Genomic DNA, 13,804 nt, shown 5'->3' with positions numbered 1-13,804 from the left:
CAATAAGTTACTTGTATGTGCTGCGAAATGTCCTCAATATCGAGTATAAAACGGGCTGTGAATTAGACGACAAACGTCCGCTTTGCCTGGCGTCATTTTGCCTCTAGGGGGCCAGTCAATGACGTCATCAGTAAACACTGATAATTGAACCCATTCATTCTAGTTCGTCAATCCCATAGAAGTGCTACTATGAAAGACCATGTTAACTGACAATTTAAAAGTTGAAACATGGTGAGGTGTTGTGCGTATGAATGCCATAACGATTCATGTTATGTTCACGGAAAAACCCAAATGAAAAATCACGTTTTTGGTTACGAGAAATCGGCAGCAGAACAAACCTTAAACCCTAGTTAAAACTAAATTAGAAATACGCTAACCACAGTCCCTCTATCCCTGGCCTGAAATCGACTCGCGTTCTTTTGTCTCGAACCGCGTTGCGGGTAAACAGATTACAATACCGTATTTAAAATTGGCAAATTTACCGTCATGTATGACTTCATTTTGACTTCAAATTCGGGCAACTACAACGTAAACAAAACATTTAAACAAAATTATCACTATGAAATTTGGGGTTTTTGAACCCTGATACGTATCAAAACCAGCCTACCAACTCATAAACATCCAGTTCCTGTCATGTAACGATTAATATCAGGAATTATGTTCATCTTCTAGTTTTAATAGGGAAAAAACTTTGCGTACCAATATGCTGACATCGCTAAACAAATCTTGTCAAAATGGCGTCGCTCATGTTAACGTGGTCGATCGAAAAACCTGTGATATTTCTGGGGGTTCATAACAGTTCAAGTCAACTATACAGCAACTAATGACTTTATTCGATGCAAACGTATAAAACAATGTTTCAATTTTTGTATATAAATGGTGTTTTTAGCACTGAATAGCGTACATTGTCATTTCAAAACGTCGGCATTTGCATTTACGATCGAAAACGCTTGCATACAAAATCGTCCAATTTAACATTAATAAAATGCAGCCCACCAATTTTGACTGATATGTTTGACCATAAAATGTCAAAATCGAAGACAAATATTGGTTTCGCGCCAAGAAGTAGGTAAATAAAATAGAGTTCATTTCAATCACCTCAAAATCAAAGCTGAACAATTTCTGGGTAAAGGAATGAAAATTTGTTGCGAGAGTGTGTCGCTGCTGGTAAAATAGATGAATTAAAGAACTACTCGCCGGCTAAAATATGACCTTATACAGATATCCTGATCAAAAAATTATGTGAAAAAGCTTGAATTCTGGAATAAACAACTAAGTTGTAGATATAAACGTACCTAGTGATTGAACAAATAACTCAGGATTAACACGTGACATTTGCACAAACCCATGACTGACAGTCATTTTGAGCAGCTAAAACGACTGTCTGAATCATGATTTCCCATAGCTTTTACGCGGAAATCACACTGACATCGTTCTGAACTTGTAAATTAACATCAAAATTGTATCGCGGATATATTTATGTTTGTGTACGACATGAAAATAAAGCACCACGGGAGTTAAGATTGCCGAATAGACTGATTTAGCGGAGCAACCCGAAGCGATGTTTCATGCTTGAGTGTCATTTGCATACTGACAACTGGTGGTCATCTTCCCTTTTATATATACGGACCCGCGGTTTAAACGTAAGCTATTTGACCACTCGCCAGATAAAATGTCAGAATGCCGTTGAATGCCGTTGACTGGAATTACTTTCTCATGAACGTACCACACCATATATTCACAAGTCACACAGCTTATAACGTTTTCGGTTAGTATCAGCGTGGAATGCGTAAAAATGCTCACAGCGTAGAACGCGCCGCAGCGATCCCGATCGGTGCGTCGTTTCAGTGGCGGCTTTGCCGTACATTTTTGCTTCATATATACACAGTCCCTCTATAAGAGGGACTCTGATATAAAGAATACCCTATACATCAAAACAGAGTATTTTACTTAAAATCCATTCTGACACGTTCGCTGTCTAGGCTATTTCGGATGACTAAAGTTCCTCCAAAACATTGAAAGCAACAGCGGAAGTGCAGCACCTCAGTGGCGGATCCAGAGGGGGGCAGGGGGCCATCCCCCCCCAAACGCACAACGATTCATATTATCTGGATTACGCATAACTTCTCTGCGATTTTCGCTCCGTAATTTTAAGCGAAGCTTGCCCTCCCCCAATACTTTTGCTGGACCCGCCACTGCAGGACCAGTGCAGCGAACGACAATTTGTTGTGCGCAGTCGTTCCAGTGACGTCATCCATGTTATATACCCATGTAATATCCACTTGGCGTGCAATATACAATGTAATATCGATATTTATTCAATGTCATGTGACTGAGTCTCAATCAATCACAGCATGCGTAACAGCAGTGAGATGTGATAATATGAGGTCATTACGATGATATTTGATTCAAAGTATGCACGAAGACAGTACAGCGAAAGTATCGACCGACGCGCGTACTGTCTGATTGCATACTTCGAGGTATCCTCGTAATAACCTTATTATTATACATCTTTTCCTTTCAAGGATACATCATGGGAATGCCGAAGTTTAGAACAAAATTAAACCCTGGTGGCAGCCATAATTGTTTTTATTTTTAGAGGACGCTCACGCGCGTAATCATGCCATATTTGGAATTCGCTTTTCCTAATATGGTAGGATGAAAATACCCTGTAAATTACCGTAAGATTATGGCACGCTGTAATTTATGGCGTTACGGTGACAGATGTATAATAATGAAGGTTATCCGAATTCGAATATGAACGCCATGGAAAGAAAACAGTTATTTCCCTGGAGTGAATGTGAATGTTTTCTCTATCAAGGTGGCTATCCAACAATTGCAAGTTATTATGACTGTTCCTAATTCCGCCTTATTTGCAATTCCACGATATTTGATTGCGTGAAATTTGGATATTATGATTAACTTTGCGTGTAATAAAATTAAATGCGAGGTGTAAGGTAGCCATGTCTGTTGTTCGGCGTCCAGCGTCATCGTTCGTCATCGTTCGTTGTCTGACGTCATTCATTGGCCAATAATTATCTTAGGCTTCCAATAGTTGTTTTAATAATAATTTTCGCCTAATCCAAATTAAAATCGTATAACATATATCCTTGAATCTTGGGATCTGTTACAGAAATGTGAGTGAGGTTATAATCTTTTGACTGTGCTCTATGAAGAAATGCAAAATCCACTATCTAAAATCGTGTCGGATTTAGTTGAGAGGCCAAATTAATCTATTTACAAAGCGCCTTCAACTAAATATACATTTTGAGTTGAGTATACTATAACGGTCGTATGAGAGACTTTAAAGGTCACCAATGGGTGAAAGGTCACCAATGGGTGAAAGGTACATATTACCATGACACATCTATTAGTAACATACATTATAGCGGAAAAGTAGTAGCATTTTTGAACTATTTTATTAAATAGTTTACTTTCTAGTATAACAAAATGGTCCACTGCACTAACTACTTTGAATAATGCAGTAAAATAAGTAAACATTTCACTACATATTTATTTTATTCACGCGTACATCACATCAGTACCCACTTTTTATTGCAAATTCACAAAATAGTCTTATTTATAGTCTGCACTTTTCTTCAGAAGATTTGGGGACATAAAAGTAAGAGAAAAACAAACGAAAAAGAAAAAAATGTAACAAGGCAATTCGATCCACCGGACTATTCTTATCACGAGTGGAGGTGGTTTTTCATGTTATATAAAGCAGCAGAGAATAAACACGTATGAGATTTAATAACATCCCTGCAATATATAATAGTAGTTAGTGATGGGGATACTGGTAATGATGACACTGAAACCTTATAGTACAAGAGATGCACTGAGTATAGACTATGTAGGAAAGCAAATGAGATGACTAATCAATGTACATGATTTTATAATAAGATATAACATAATTATAATAGGTGACCAAAGGCAAATAAATGATGCAATCTACTTGGGGTATGTCATAAAAGAAATATTTAATGCATCATGATATCAACATCAATACTTCAGCAACAAGACACACAGACTAAATACTTATGTGGCAAAGTGTGTGTTTATGACTTGGCAACCATAAACAAATCAAGAATCCAATGCAGTATAACTCAATGTATAGTTTCAGGCCACAGTCAGCTGGCGTAAAAGTGATAATAAAATAAAATGCGATATTTACTATATGGAGGCCGCCGTCCTGAATACGGCAAAAAACTAAATAAAGAGACATGTTTTGAAACGCGTTTTCAGATTCTTACAAATCAGGAAAAAATACCAATCTTTCACATCCAAACAAACCGTTTGCTAACAAATCTCGTCGTTTTTGTGTGGAAAAAACTATTGCATACGAACACTTAATTACATGAAGGACATGGATCACATTCCTGGGGTATTTGAAACCAAAAATTGTCATTCCAACGTAGCAGCCAATCAGCGACGTACTTACAGTTAGATGACAATTTCGGTTTCAAATACCCCGGGAAAGTGTTCTATGTTCTTCGTGTAATTAGGTTCAAATCCAAATTTGTCTGATGAAAATGTATACAGAATCTTTTCATATTTACCAAATCTGATAAAAACGGCATTTCGATGTAGCAGACTATAAAAATCAAGTTGTTCCCAGGTGTTCCCAGTAAAAAAAACTTACATCCGGGTATACACCAATCCAGCATTCTATTACAAGATTGTACCTGTTTGGCTAAACATCTCTTACGTCGAACAGACAGACCAATCAGAGAGTAGGTTCTTTGTTTCGATGTATCAAATTATGCCGAGTATATACGCTTCGATACAACAAGATGTATGTGCTAGCGCGACTTGCGTCCAATGAAACAGTGATACGATGCGCTGGTCGGGTAATTTGTTTACTTGGGGTCAATAGTGTACGATATACAGAATTGATGCTACACGTCACACGATTTCATTGCACGACAGTGATTCATAACGCTGGCGTCAGCTGTGCTATATTAAACATGTATAAAAGTGAATAATAATTAACACATCACGTGACCTATGACGCGACACCAATTGATAATAGGCGAATAGTTAGCAGAGACAGCAGAGACTGCGTATAGCACGATAAGACGTCGGATTTATCTGTTTTTATTGGACTTGATTTTTTATTCCGGAAAGTTCTATATCATCGGAAGGTGAGTTTTATCCTAATTATTATTTTTTGAATGATTTGGTCGATCAAGGGGTTGTTTCCATCCCCATCTACGCACTGATATCTATTAAATACGATGCAGTGATTGCGATGGTGTCGCAACTGTGTTGTCACTGGTCACTGGTCCATCTCTTTGGGAAAAAAACAAAATAAAACAAAAATACGAAATACTGATAGAATTCAACATTTTAATATATAAATATCACCCAGCATTATTTGGTTTAAAAATCGCAAAAATACAGCATTTCAAAAAATGATATCGTGTTTTATTCGGGCGAGCCATGTACGTAGCGGGTTACAGGTGTTACCACCCTGACAGGGATTATGCAGTACCATTGTGAATTGGAGATTATTGTAAGGTCACATAGAACAAAACATGGAAGTATTATATGTTTTATTGTTAAAGTGTGCTATTGTAGACCTTGTCCAGTGTCGTGGAATTCACGTCAGCGTACTACCCATATTCAGATGTGACTTCATTGATTGATCATTGAGTCCCTTGCCAACAACTGCTGCCACACCGAATAATATAACACAAAAATCATTAGATCTAAGAAGGATCATTCAATATAAATCTGGTGACCTTTAATCAGTTTCCCAAATGATTTGTTTTTCTTTTCAGATTATATGAACTGTATAGCTATGAAGTGTGCTGTTGTTTTAACGTGGGTTATTACATTCTTGACCTTGACGGACAGTGCCGTGCTGCGGGGCAAGGTGGGATTTAAATATTTGTTGGATTTCCGGTATCGCAAGATTTGGTTAATTTGATTATTATTATTATTATTAGGGGCCCAAGCCCGAAGGGCGAGGCCCCTATTCTTATTGTCCGGTTTTTTCTTCTTCATCATCTTCTTCTTTCTTCCGTAACTTTTTTCGTCAAGCCGTTTGAGAAAACCGCTGAACAGAATGGTCTGATAATGCTCTATACTGATAGTCCATAATGTGAACTGGTGCAACATGCTTTCAGAATTTCGATTGGACAATTAGTTTGGCAGCCATATTGGATTGAAATAAAACCGGAAGTGGCTGTTTGACCACTTTCTGAGGGTCTAGGCGTCTAGATTTTTTCATGGTATATAGTACAACTCATGTGTAATAAATATCAGCAATAAAAACTGTAGCGGTCATGTGACTTTTCCCGCCATTTTGTTTTTCCTAAAAACGGCAAAAAACACTTGAAAATCTTCTTCTTCAGAACCACCAAGCAGAATGCTCTCATATGTAGTATTTAGCTTCTATATATGAATCCCATTTATGTTTGACAAAATGTTTACGATTGGTCACGTGGTTTGGCCACCATTTTGGATTTCTTCTAAACAGGAAGTAGTTTTTTACTCTGGCAACACTTGAGGGAATATTTTCAATTTTGCTTCATGGCATCTGTGTATCAAGCCCTTTCAGAAACCTAAAAAAAATTTCAGATCAGTCACATGGTTTGGCCGCCATTTTGGATTTTAAGCAAAATTGACCAAAAGTTTGGGTATTTGTTTCTCAGAGACGATTCAACGAATCTACTAGATGTTTTTATATTTACCATGCCTGGCCTTAGCTGCATACGAGAAAAATAATATTATTTTGATCAGTCACGTGGTTTGGCCGCCATCTTGGATTTTGTGAAAATAGAAATTATGCAACTACATGTTTTGTATTAGTCTGATTTCTTTCAAATTTTGTATGTGCATTTGTGTCATCAGATGCATCATTTTGCCCCAATAGCACACTGTTAGGCCACGTGGCTGGGCACCCATGGGGTGGGGGCTTCTAACCTCATTAATATGCATAACTGTTATAACTCAAGCACTGTTGTAGTTAGGATGATGAATCCTATGTTATTATGACAACCTTGAACAAGAGATTCGATTAAAATAACAAATGACCATATATGGTCATGCGAGCTCATTAATATGCATAACTGTCATATCTCAAACACTGTTGCAGTTAGGAAGTGGAATCCTGTGTCATTATGACAACAGTGAACAAGAGATTTGATTAAAATAACAGATAACCATATATGGTCATGTGAACTCATTAATATGCATAGCAGTCATATCTAAAACACTGTTGCAGTTGGGAAGATGAATCCTGTGTTATTATGACAACATTGAACAAGAGATTTGATTAAATTAACAGATGACCATATATGGTCATGTGAACTCATTATTATGCATAACCATTATATCTTAAACACTGTCGCAGTTAGGAAGATAAATCCTGTGTCATTATGACAACAGTGAACAAGAGATTTGATTAAAATAACAGATAACCACATATGGTCATGTGAACTCATTAATATGCATAGCAGTCATATCTAAAACACTGTCGCACTTAGGAAGATGAATCCTGTGTTATTATGACAACAGTGAACAAGAGATTTGATTAAAATAACAGATGACCATATATTGTCATGTGAACTCATTAATATGCATAACCATTATATCTTAAACACTGTTGCAGTTAGGAAGATGAATCCTGTGTTATTATGACAACAGTGAACAAGAGATTTGATTAAAATAACAGATAATCATATATGGTCATGTGAACTCATTAATATGCATAACCATTATATCTTAAACACTGTTGCAGTTAGGAAGATGAATCCTGTGTTATTATGACAACAGTGAACAAGAGATTTGATTAAAATAACAGATAACCATATATGGTCATGTGAACTCATTAATACGCATAACCATTATAACTCAATCACTGTTGTAGTTAGGGAGATGATTCCTGCGTTATTATGACAACGTTGAACAAGAGATTTGATTAAAATGACAAATGACCATATATGGTCATGTGAGCTCATTAATATGCATAACTGTCATATCTTAAACACTTGCAGTTAGGAAGATGAATCCTGTGTCATTATGACAACAGTGAACAAGAGATTTGATTAAAATAACAGATGACCATATATGGTCATGTGAACTCATTAATATGCATAGCAGTCATATCTGAAACACTGTCACAGAGCAGGACATGTAACTAGTGTCATTATGAAGACATTGAATAAAAGATGTAACTGACATTGGAAATGGCTATATATGATTATGTAATCTCATTATTGTGCATAAGAACATGGCTCATTATATATCCTGAAAACCATATTTCGATAACCAAACCAGGTTCATTTTGACCTCATGTTACTGATAATTCAAGCTACCTGATTGTCTAACATGTGACCTCATTAATTATGAAACAGAATCTTGTCAGCTTGGGCCCCGGTGACGCCGCTTGCGGCTTTAATTATTATTATTATTATTATTATTATTATTATTATTATTATTATTATTATTATTATTATTATTATTATTATTATTATTATTATTATTATTATTATTACTGTACTTTGTTTTCAAAAATCAATAATGCTTTATATTGTATTCCTTCCTGTAGATTCTCAAAACAAAGACTGTCACCAGAAGACGTAAGTTCACACTTATTATGAATTATTATGAACTAAAAACGCTATTTTTGTAGCACTAATTAATATGTCGTTGAGTGAAACAATGAAATTCTCTGATATACTTGTGAACGGAATCACTGCGCATGCGTATTAGTCTTCCTCATTTTTCATAAAACGAATACTATATAGTGTGTAGTATTTATTTGTCAATATTGAATATTTGATTATGCTAGTTCTAAAAAAGATGCAAATTACAACAAAAATGGAAATTTACATATCGTCTGACTAAAACAACTATATGACAAATGAATATAATAATATATTAAATAAAAATATATAAATGCAGTAAGTTAGAAATTATTTTTTTTGAATATCAAATTGAAAAACGAGATGTCAAGTTTTTCATTCATTTAAAGGTTTTCTTTACTAGTTGATTTACATAATTTATGCATGACGCCATATCATGAACTTGTAAACAAAAACATCCTGTCAAATTTAAAGAAAAAATTATAATAAGGTTTGCCTACAGTAATATTGCCCTCAAATGAGAAGATTTCCGCTTCTAGCAGTCACCAAACTACTTCAAAAACCTAAATTTCACTGTGTGTTTACTGAAGGAAAATGTGAATGAAATGCGTCGCAGTATAACCTCTCGTAATGCGCCTTCTCCTTAATTAGCGCCCTCTAACGACAACAAGATTATGTGACGCCCACAGATCCGACATCAAAACTGATGTTGACACTGATTACGTCAAAGAAGCGCTTTATCGCTAGAGGGCGCTACTTTAAAAAAAGGTTAACAAATTATTAACCCTATTATTATTATTATCCCGCGACTTTCAATACTCTTTATATTTAGAGATGGGCGATCCATATGCCGGGGACGTGATAAAAGTGGCCATTGTAGAGACTGTGATGTGTTGGCCGGACGCTGAAGAATTCTGCGAAGGTGAGGGCGGTATGCTTCTGAAAATAACAGATACTGATGTAGAGCACGAGCTTGAAGATTTTCTCGACGGCGACGAAGAATTGATAGACCGGGAATTTTGGCTAGGGGCCAACGACATGAACGAGAATGGAAAATTTGTGTTTCCCGACGGAAGTGACGTCGGTTATTGGCATGGTACCGACATTCCAACAAAAGAGAGTGAAGGTAAATGTGTAGCTCTCAGGTAAGGTTTGTTCCATAACCTAAAATTTAAATATGTTTATTGAAGTTATATATGTTAGTTTGTGATTACTGTATAGTATTGTTGTGTTTAAAAACACATAAAAACAATGAAATTTGTTAACTTTGTATTCGCGCAAAGAAAACATATAGCGCCCCAAACGTTCAGCCGGTATTATGAAATCACATGAACCTCGTGTGGTTGGTTGCTGTAGTCAACTTGAATACATCGACGTCTTTGGGGCGGAACGGCTACGATCTTGTACAGGCCATTATCCTTCAGCATAATAACAGAAATATAGAATTGAAACAGTTTGGAAATATAATTCAAACATACATCATTAAATTTAATTATTCACGCTCCGAAACCACAAAAATCACTAATACATGTTTCAGTTCATTATTCTCCACTATACTAATCCGCTTAAGGGAGGAAACAAAACATCCCACAAAATATATAATATCTTGTCCAACCCAATTACCAGTGCTGCTATTGGAAAATTTTCATCGATTACATATAAATCACACATATTCCCAAATTTCCAAGCATTTATAAAATAAATAACCATTTATATTTATCGTGATACCAGTTATCTTCCTTATATCAATAAATAAATAATAAATAATAAAATTGCAATTTGCAAATCGGGTGGATGATTTCTGATTTCTGATCGGTAAATCTGGTAATTCTAATGATACAGCTAGTTACATCGACATCACTGGCTAGAAACCTAGTCGGTGCCACTGGAGGTACATACAAAAGATACAAGTCGTCTGTATTTTTTCGTGATCAGTCCATTTTTCTTATTTTTCCGAATTTTCGAAAGATTACGTCTAGTAAGGTTGCAGAAAAATGATATTATCTGTGGAACCCCTCTATGGGCTGTTGTTATTTTTTAACAACGGATAAAAAATAATAACAATGGGGTCCAAAGATATCGCTTGTTGTGGATCGAATGCCGCATCTGAAAAAAATAGGAGATCTCGCATGTCACAGTTTCTCATACGATAAAGACTGTTATGTTAAATTCTGTATTGGCTCCACAAAAATTTACACCATGTTAACAATTAATTTCTAAAAAAAATACAGTGAAGTTTTATCTAAGTAGTTAGACACTGAAATAAATTGTTTAGACATTTTAACATTTTCCAAACCGTATACACCATTTACCATCTCATTGTATCCATGGATCAAGAAACACGCAGCTTTAATGGTAACAATTTCAAACATGACTTTTGTTATTATAGCCCCCATGGAGGTGGTAGCTTTACGTGGGAGGTACGACCCTGTTCCGAAGAGAAGTCATATCTTTGCGAACTGCCAATGGATGATGACGGTAATATTTTAATAACATCCAGCTCACTTTCATTTTCATTGTGTATAGTAAAAATAAATTAGTATTCTACGTCAGGTTGTCAATAAACTACGCAGTCTCTCTGTGTTCCTTTGCATACCGTTAAGTAACGTAGTCATGAGAACGAATACGCTTTTCCTGTGAAACACGCACTCTAGCGACCAGACTTTTTGATGACGTGTGAGATGTCGTTCAAATAGCCAACACTGATTGGTGGCTTTGAAATACGTCATTTAAGTACAACATATTTCTAAAACAGTATAGTTGATCTAAAGACGACTACAGATCATAACATATTCGACTCTGTTAACGATGTCTTCTGAACCTAATTACGTCACCGTGTTTGTCGCCGCGAGAGGGCGCGACCTATAGGAACAGTGTATTCGTCATCTGTTCATTCAATAATTAGTTTCCCAGCGTACAATAACTGAGCATACATAATAGTATTTAATGTATGACTGATAGTTGCCTTATTTACTAGTTTCCTTTGTTTTCTGGCATATAATATGTTATGCATATTTTCTGTAATAGACATGGACTTTTCTTCATCAAGTGTTTATGAACCCGTGCCAGACGAGTGTGTCAACGGAGAGTCCCCGGTTGACTGCGACTCAAACCCTTGTGATGAAGCAACCTGCCCAGCTTACCCCGATGCTAAGTGCAGTTTGAATAATTGCGGTGGATGTTTTGCCTTTTTCTTCGACACTTATGGAGCTATTTTAGACTGTGGAGGTATGCACGTCTTTCTGAAAGTACTAGTAGTTTCACTAGTGACGTATTCGCAGTGACGTATTCGTATACAATATTCCGCACATAAAAGCATGATCCGCGTGTAAACTTTATTACCAGGATTGTCATTATCATTATTTATATTTGTAATTATTAATATTATTAGAAAAGTCGTCATCCGAGGAGTCTTCTGAGACAACTGTATCATGTGACAAACAGGACTGTGAAGGCATTGATCTGTGTGGAAGAGAAACGTGTACGGTCTATCCTGATGCCGAATGCATACCCAATGAGTGCGGTACCTGCTGCGCCGATTGGTATTACGATGGAAAGTTGGTCGATTGTGACGGTAGGTGGCGCCCTTTCAAAAGTTTTCATCGAGGCATCACAGTTATCATCTTAAACGAGTTATTGTTTTTAAAATGCAATACTGTAAAATATACTTTATTTTAGTTGGAATTAATTTTCGCTGAATAGATTTTTGGGTAGTTTTGTAGGGAATTTATTTTCACTGATTTTTGACGAGTTGAATGTAAAATATAGGAAAGGGGGTATATTCGCTGGATTTTATTTTTCACTGAATCATTCCTTCAGCGAAAATAAGGAAAATTAATTCCAAGCGAAAATAAAGTATTCTACAGTATATATATATATAGACCGTCGTGAGACAGGTTAATTTTATCCTACCCTACCCTGAACCTTACCATATTGTTTAACGGATTACTTAAAGAGTGGCCACGGTGGTCGTCGCATTCAATTTTGTTGTGTTTGATATCGGTCCCATAGTATACAACACGTGTAAAATATATTATTTTTACACGAAATTTGAACAAGCGCTGCGCGCCGGCCACCACTGTAACATGTATTTCTATGGATTCTGCACGAGCTGCTGTGGAACGCCGGCCGAAGAGCCGGTGAAAAAGGCGGGAAAACATCACAAAGTCAACTCTGAAGTAATCCTGAGCCTCCGAATGTATATATGTTGCACATGTAGAGGCAATATTGTTACACTGTTCAGTAGAGTCTCAACAACTGTCCCAAAGTACAGTTTTTTTGGAAGTTTTCGGACTTTGTTTTCACCGTGATTGTTGCCAGGCAGTGAAAACGCCCGGATGTCTATGCTCACAATGCTCAACTACAAGTGAATATTTTTTTCTTTATCAGATGCTTGTTGTATGCCGGCTGAAAAGGGTGGATGCGAAGACAGTATTGAAAGGTACTTCTACAATTGTGAGACGAAAAAATGTGAGACGTTCGAGTGGAGTGGTTGCGATGGTAACGACAATAACTTCAAAACGGAAGAAGAATGCCACCTTGAATGCGCAATTTGGGGTAAGCATGAATACACATTACTGTACTAACGATGGGATCGCCATCTTGCGGGCGCCATCTTGGCGAGGATTTAACGTGATGCATTATGGGTGAAAACTATACACACCTCGTGCGTACTGAGGGTTGTTTATTTGTCACTATTTTATCAAACGTATACTGAAAAAATAATAATTTAATTGATTTTTTTCTTTCCAGAAACGGAAGCGCCAAAACCATGCAGCAGAAGATAGAATTGTATAAATAGTACATCATTTACAACAATATTTAAACTGCACTAGGAAATCCATTTTGATAGTAAACGTTCATGTTTAAGTTATCTAATATGCTGGGTCGTGGTCATACTTAGTGGGTACTTTCAGTTAACCATCTGTGTTCTCATAGTTACATAAACGGTGAATATAAAAAAAATATTATTCATATGCAGATTAGAGTATATTTAATTTGACAATTGTTACAACAAATCAATAATATTATTGATTGATTACATTAGTGATCGACAGTATCAGGAACAAAAAGGTTTGAATTTTGAGGCAAATTTTAGATAACATATGCTTGCTTACAGAACCAACATCTCATTTTGAGCATTGTACTTCTTTAAATTGTTCTCATTGTATGACCTATTTAGAGAAAAATAAATAATCCGAGACACGGTA

The 13,804-nt window shown here is 36.2% G+C and overlaps 1 protein-coding gene across 1 annotated transcript; it reads left to right on the top strand.

The window, feature by feature from the left end:
* The first annotated feature begins 5,011 nt into the window (after nucleotides 1–5,011).
* On the top strand, nucleotides 5,012–13,804 carry LOC100376483 (uncharacterized). The gene is made up of 9 exons (XM_002737960.3): nucleotides 5,012–5,144; nucleotides 5,784–5,878; nucleotides 8,558–8,588; nucleotides 9,427–9,739; nucleotides 10,984–11,072; nucleotides 11,622–11,822; nucleotides 11,986–12,168; nucleotides 12,984–13,151; nucleotides 13,347–13,804. The coding sequence occupies exons 2-9, from the start codon at nucleotides 5,789–5,791 to the stop codon at nucleotides 13,379–13,381; spliced, it is 1,110 nt and encodes a 369-aa protein (XP_002738006.1). The 5' UTR covers nucleotides 5,012–5,144; nucleotides 5,784–5,788; the 3' UTR covers nucleotides 13,382–13,804.

Source organism: Saccoglossus kowalevskii, chromosome 15 (assembly GCF_978046115.1).
Source record: "Saccoglossus kowalevskii chromosome 15, keSacKowa6.1, whole genome shotgun sequence".
In the NCBI taxonomy this organism is placed as follows: domain Eukaryota; kingdom Metazoa; phylum Hemichordata; class Enteropneusta; family Harrimaniidae; genus Saccoglossus; species Saccoglossus kowalevskii.
Note: the sequence above shows the minus strand (reverse complement) of the source record. Positions and strands in the feature narration are given on the sequence as shown.

Excerpts from the sequence above, each read along its gene's own strand:
- LOC100376483 (XM_002737960.3), top strand. The coding sequence starts at position 5,789 with ATGAACTGTATAGCTATGAAGTGTGCTGTTGTTTTAACGTGGGTTATT. Across the intron at positions 5,879-8,557 it reads GTGCCGTGCTGCGGGGCAAG|ATTCTCAAAACAAAGACTGT; the intron begins GTGGGATTTAAA and ends TCCTTCCTGTAG. Across the intron at positions 9,740-10,983 it reads GGTAAATGTGTAGCTCTCAG|CCCCCATGGAGGTGGTAGCT; the intron begins GTAAGGTTTGTT and ends TTGTTATTATAG.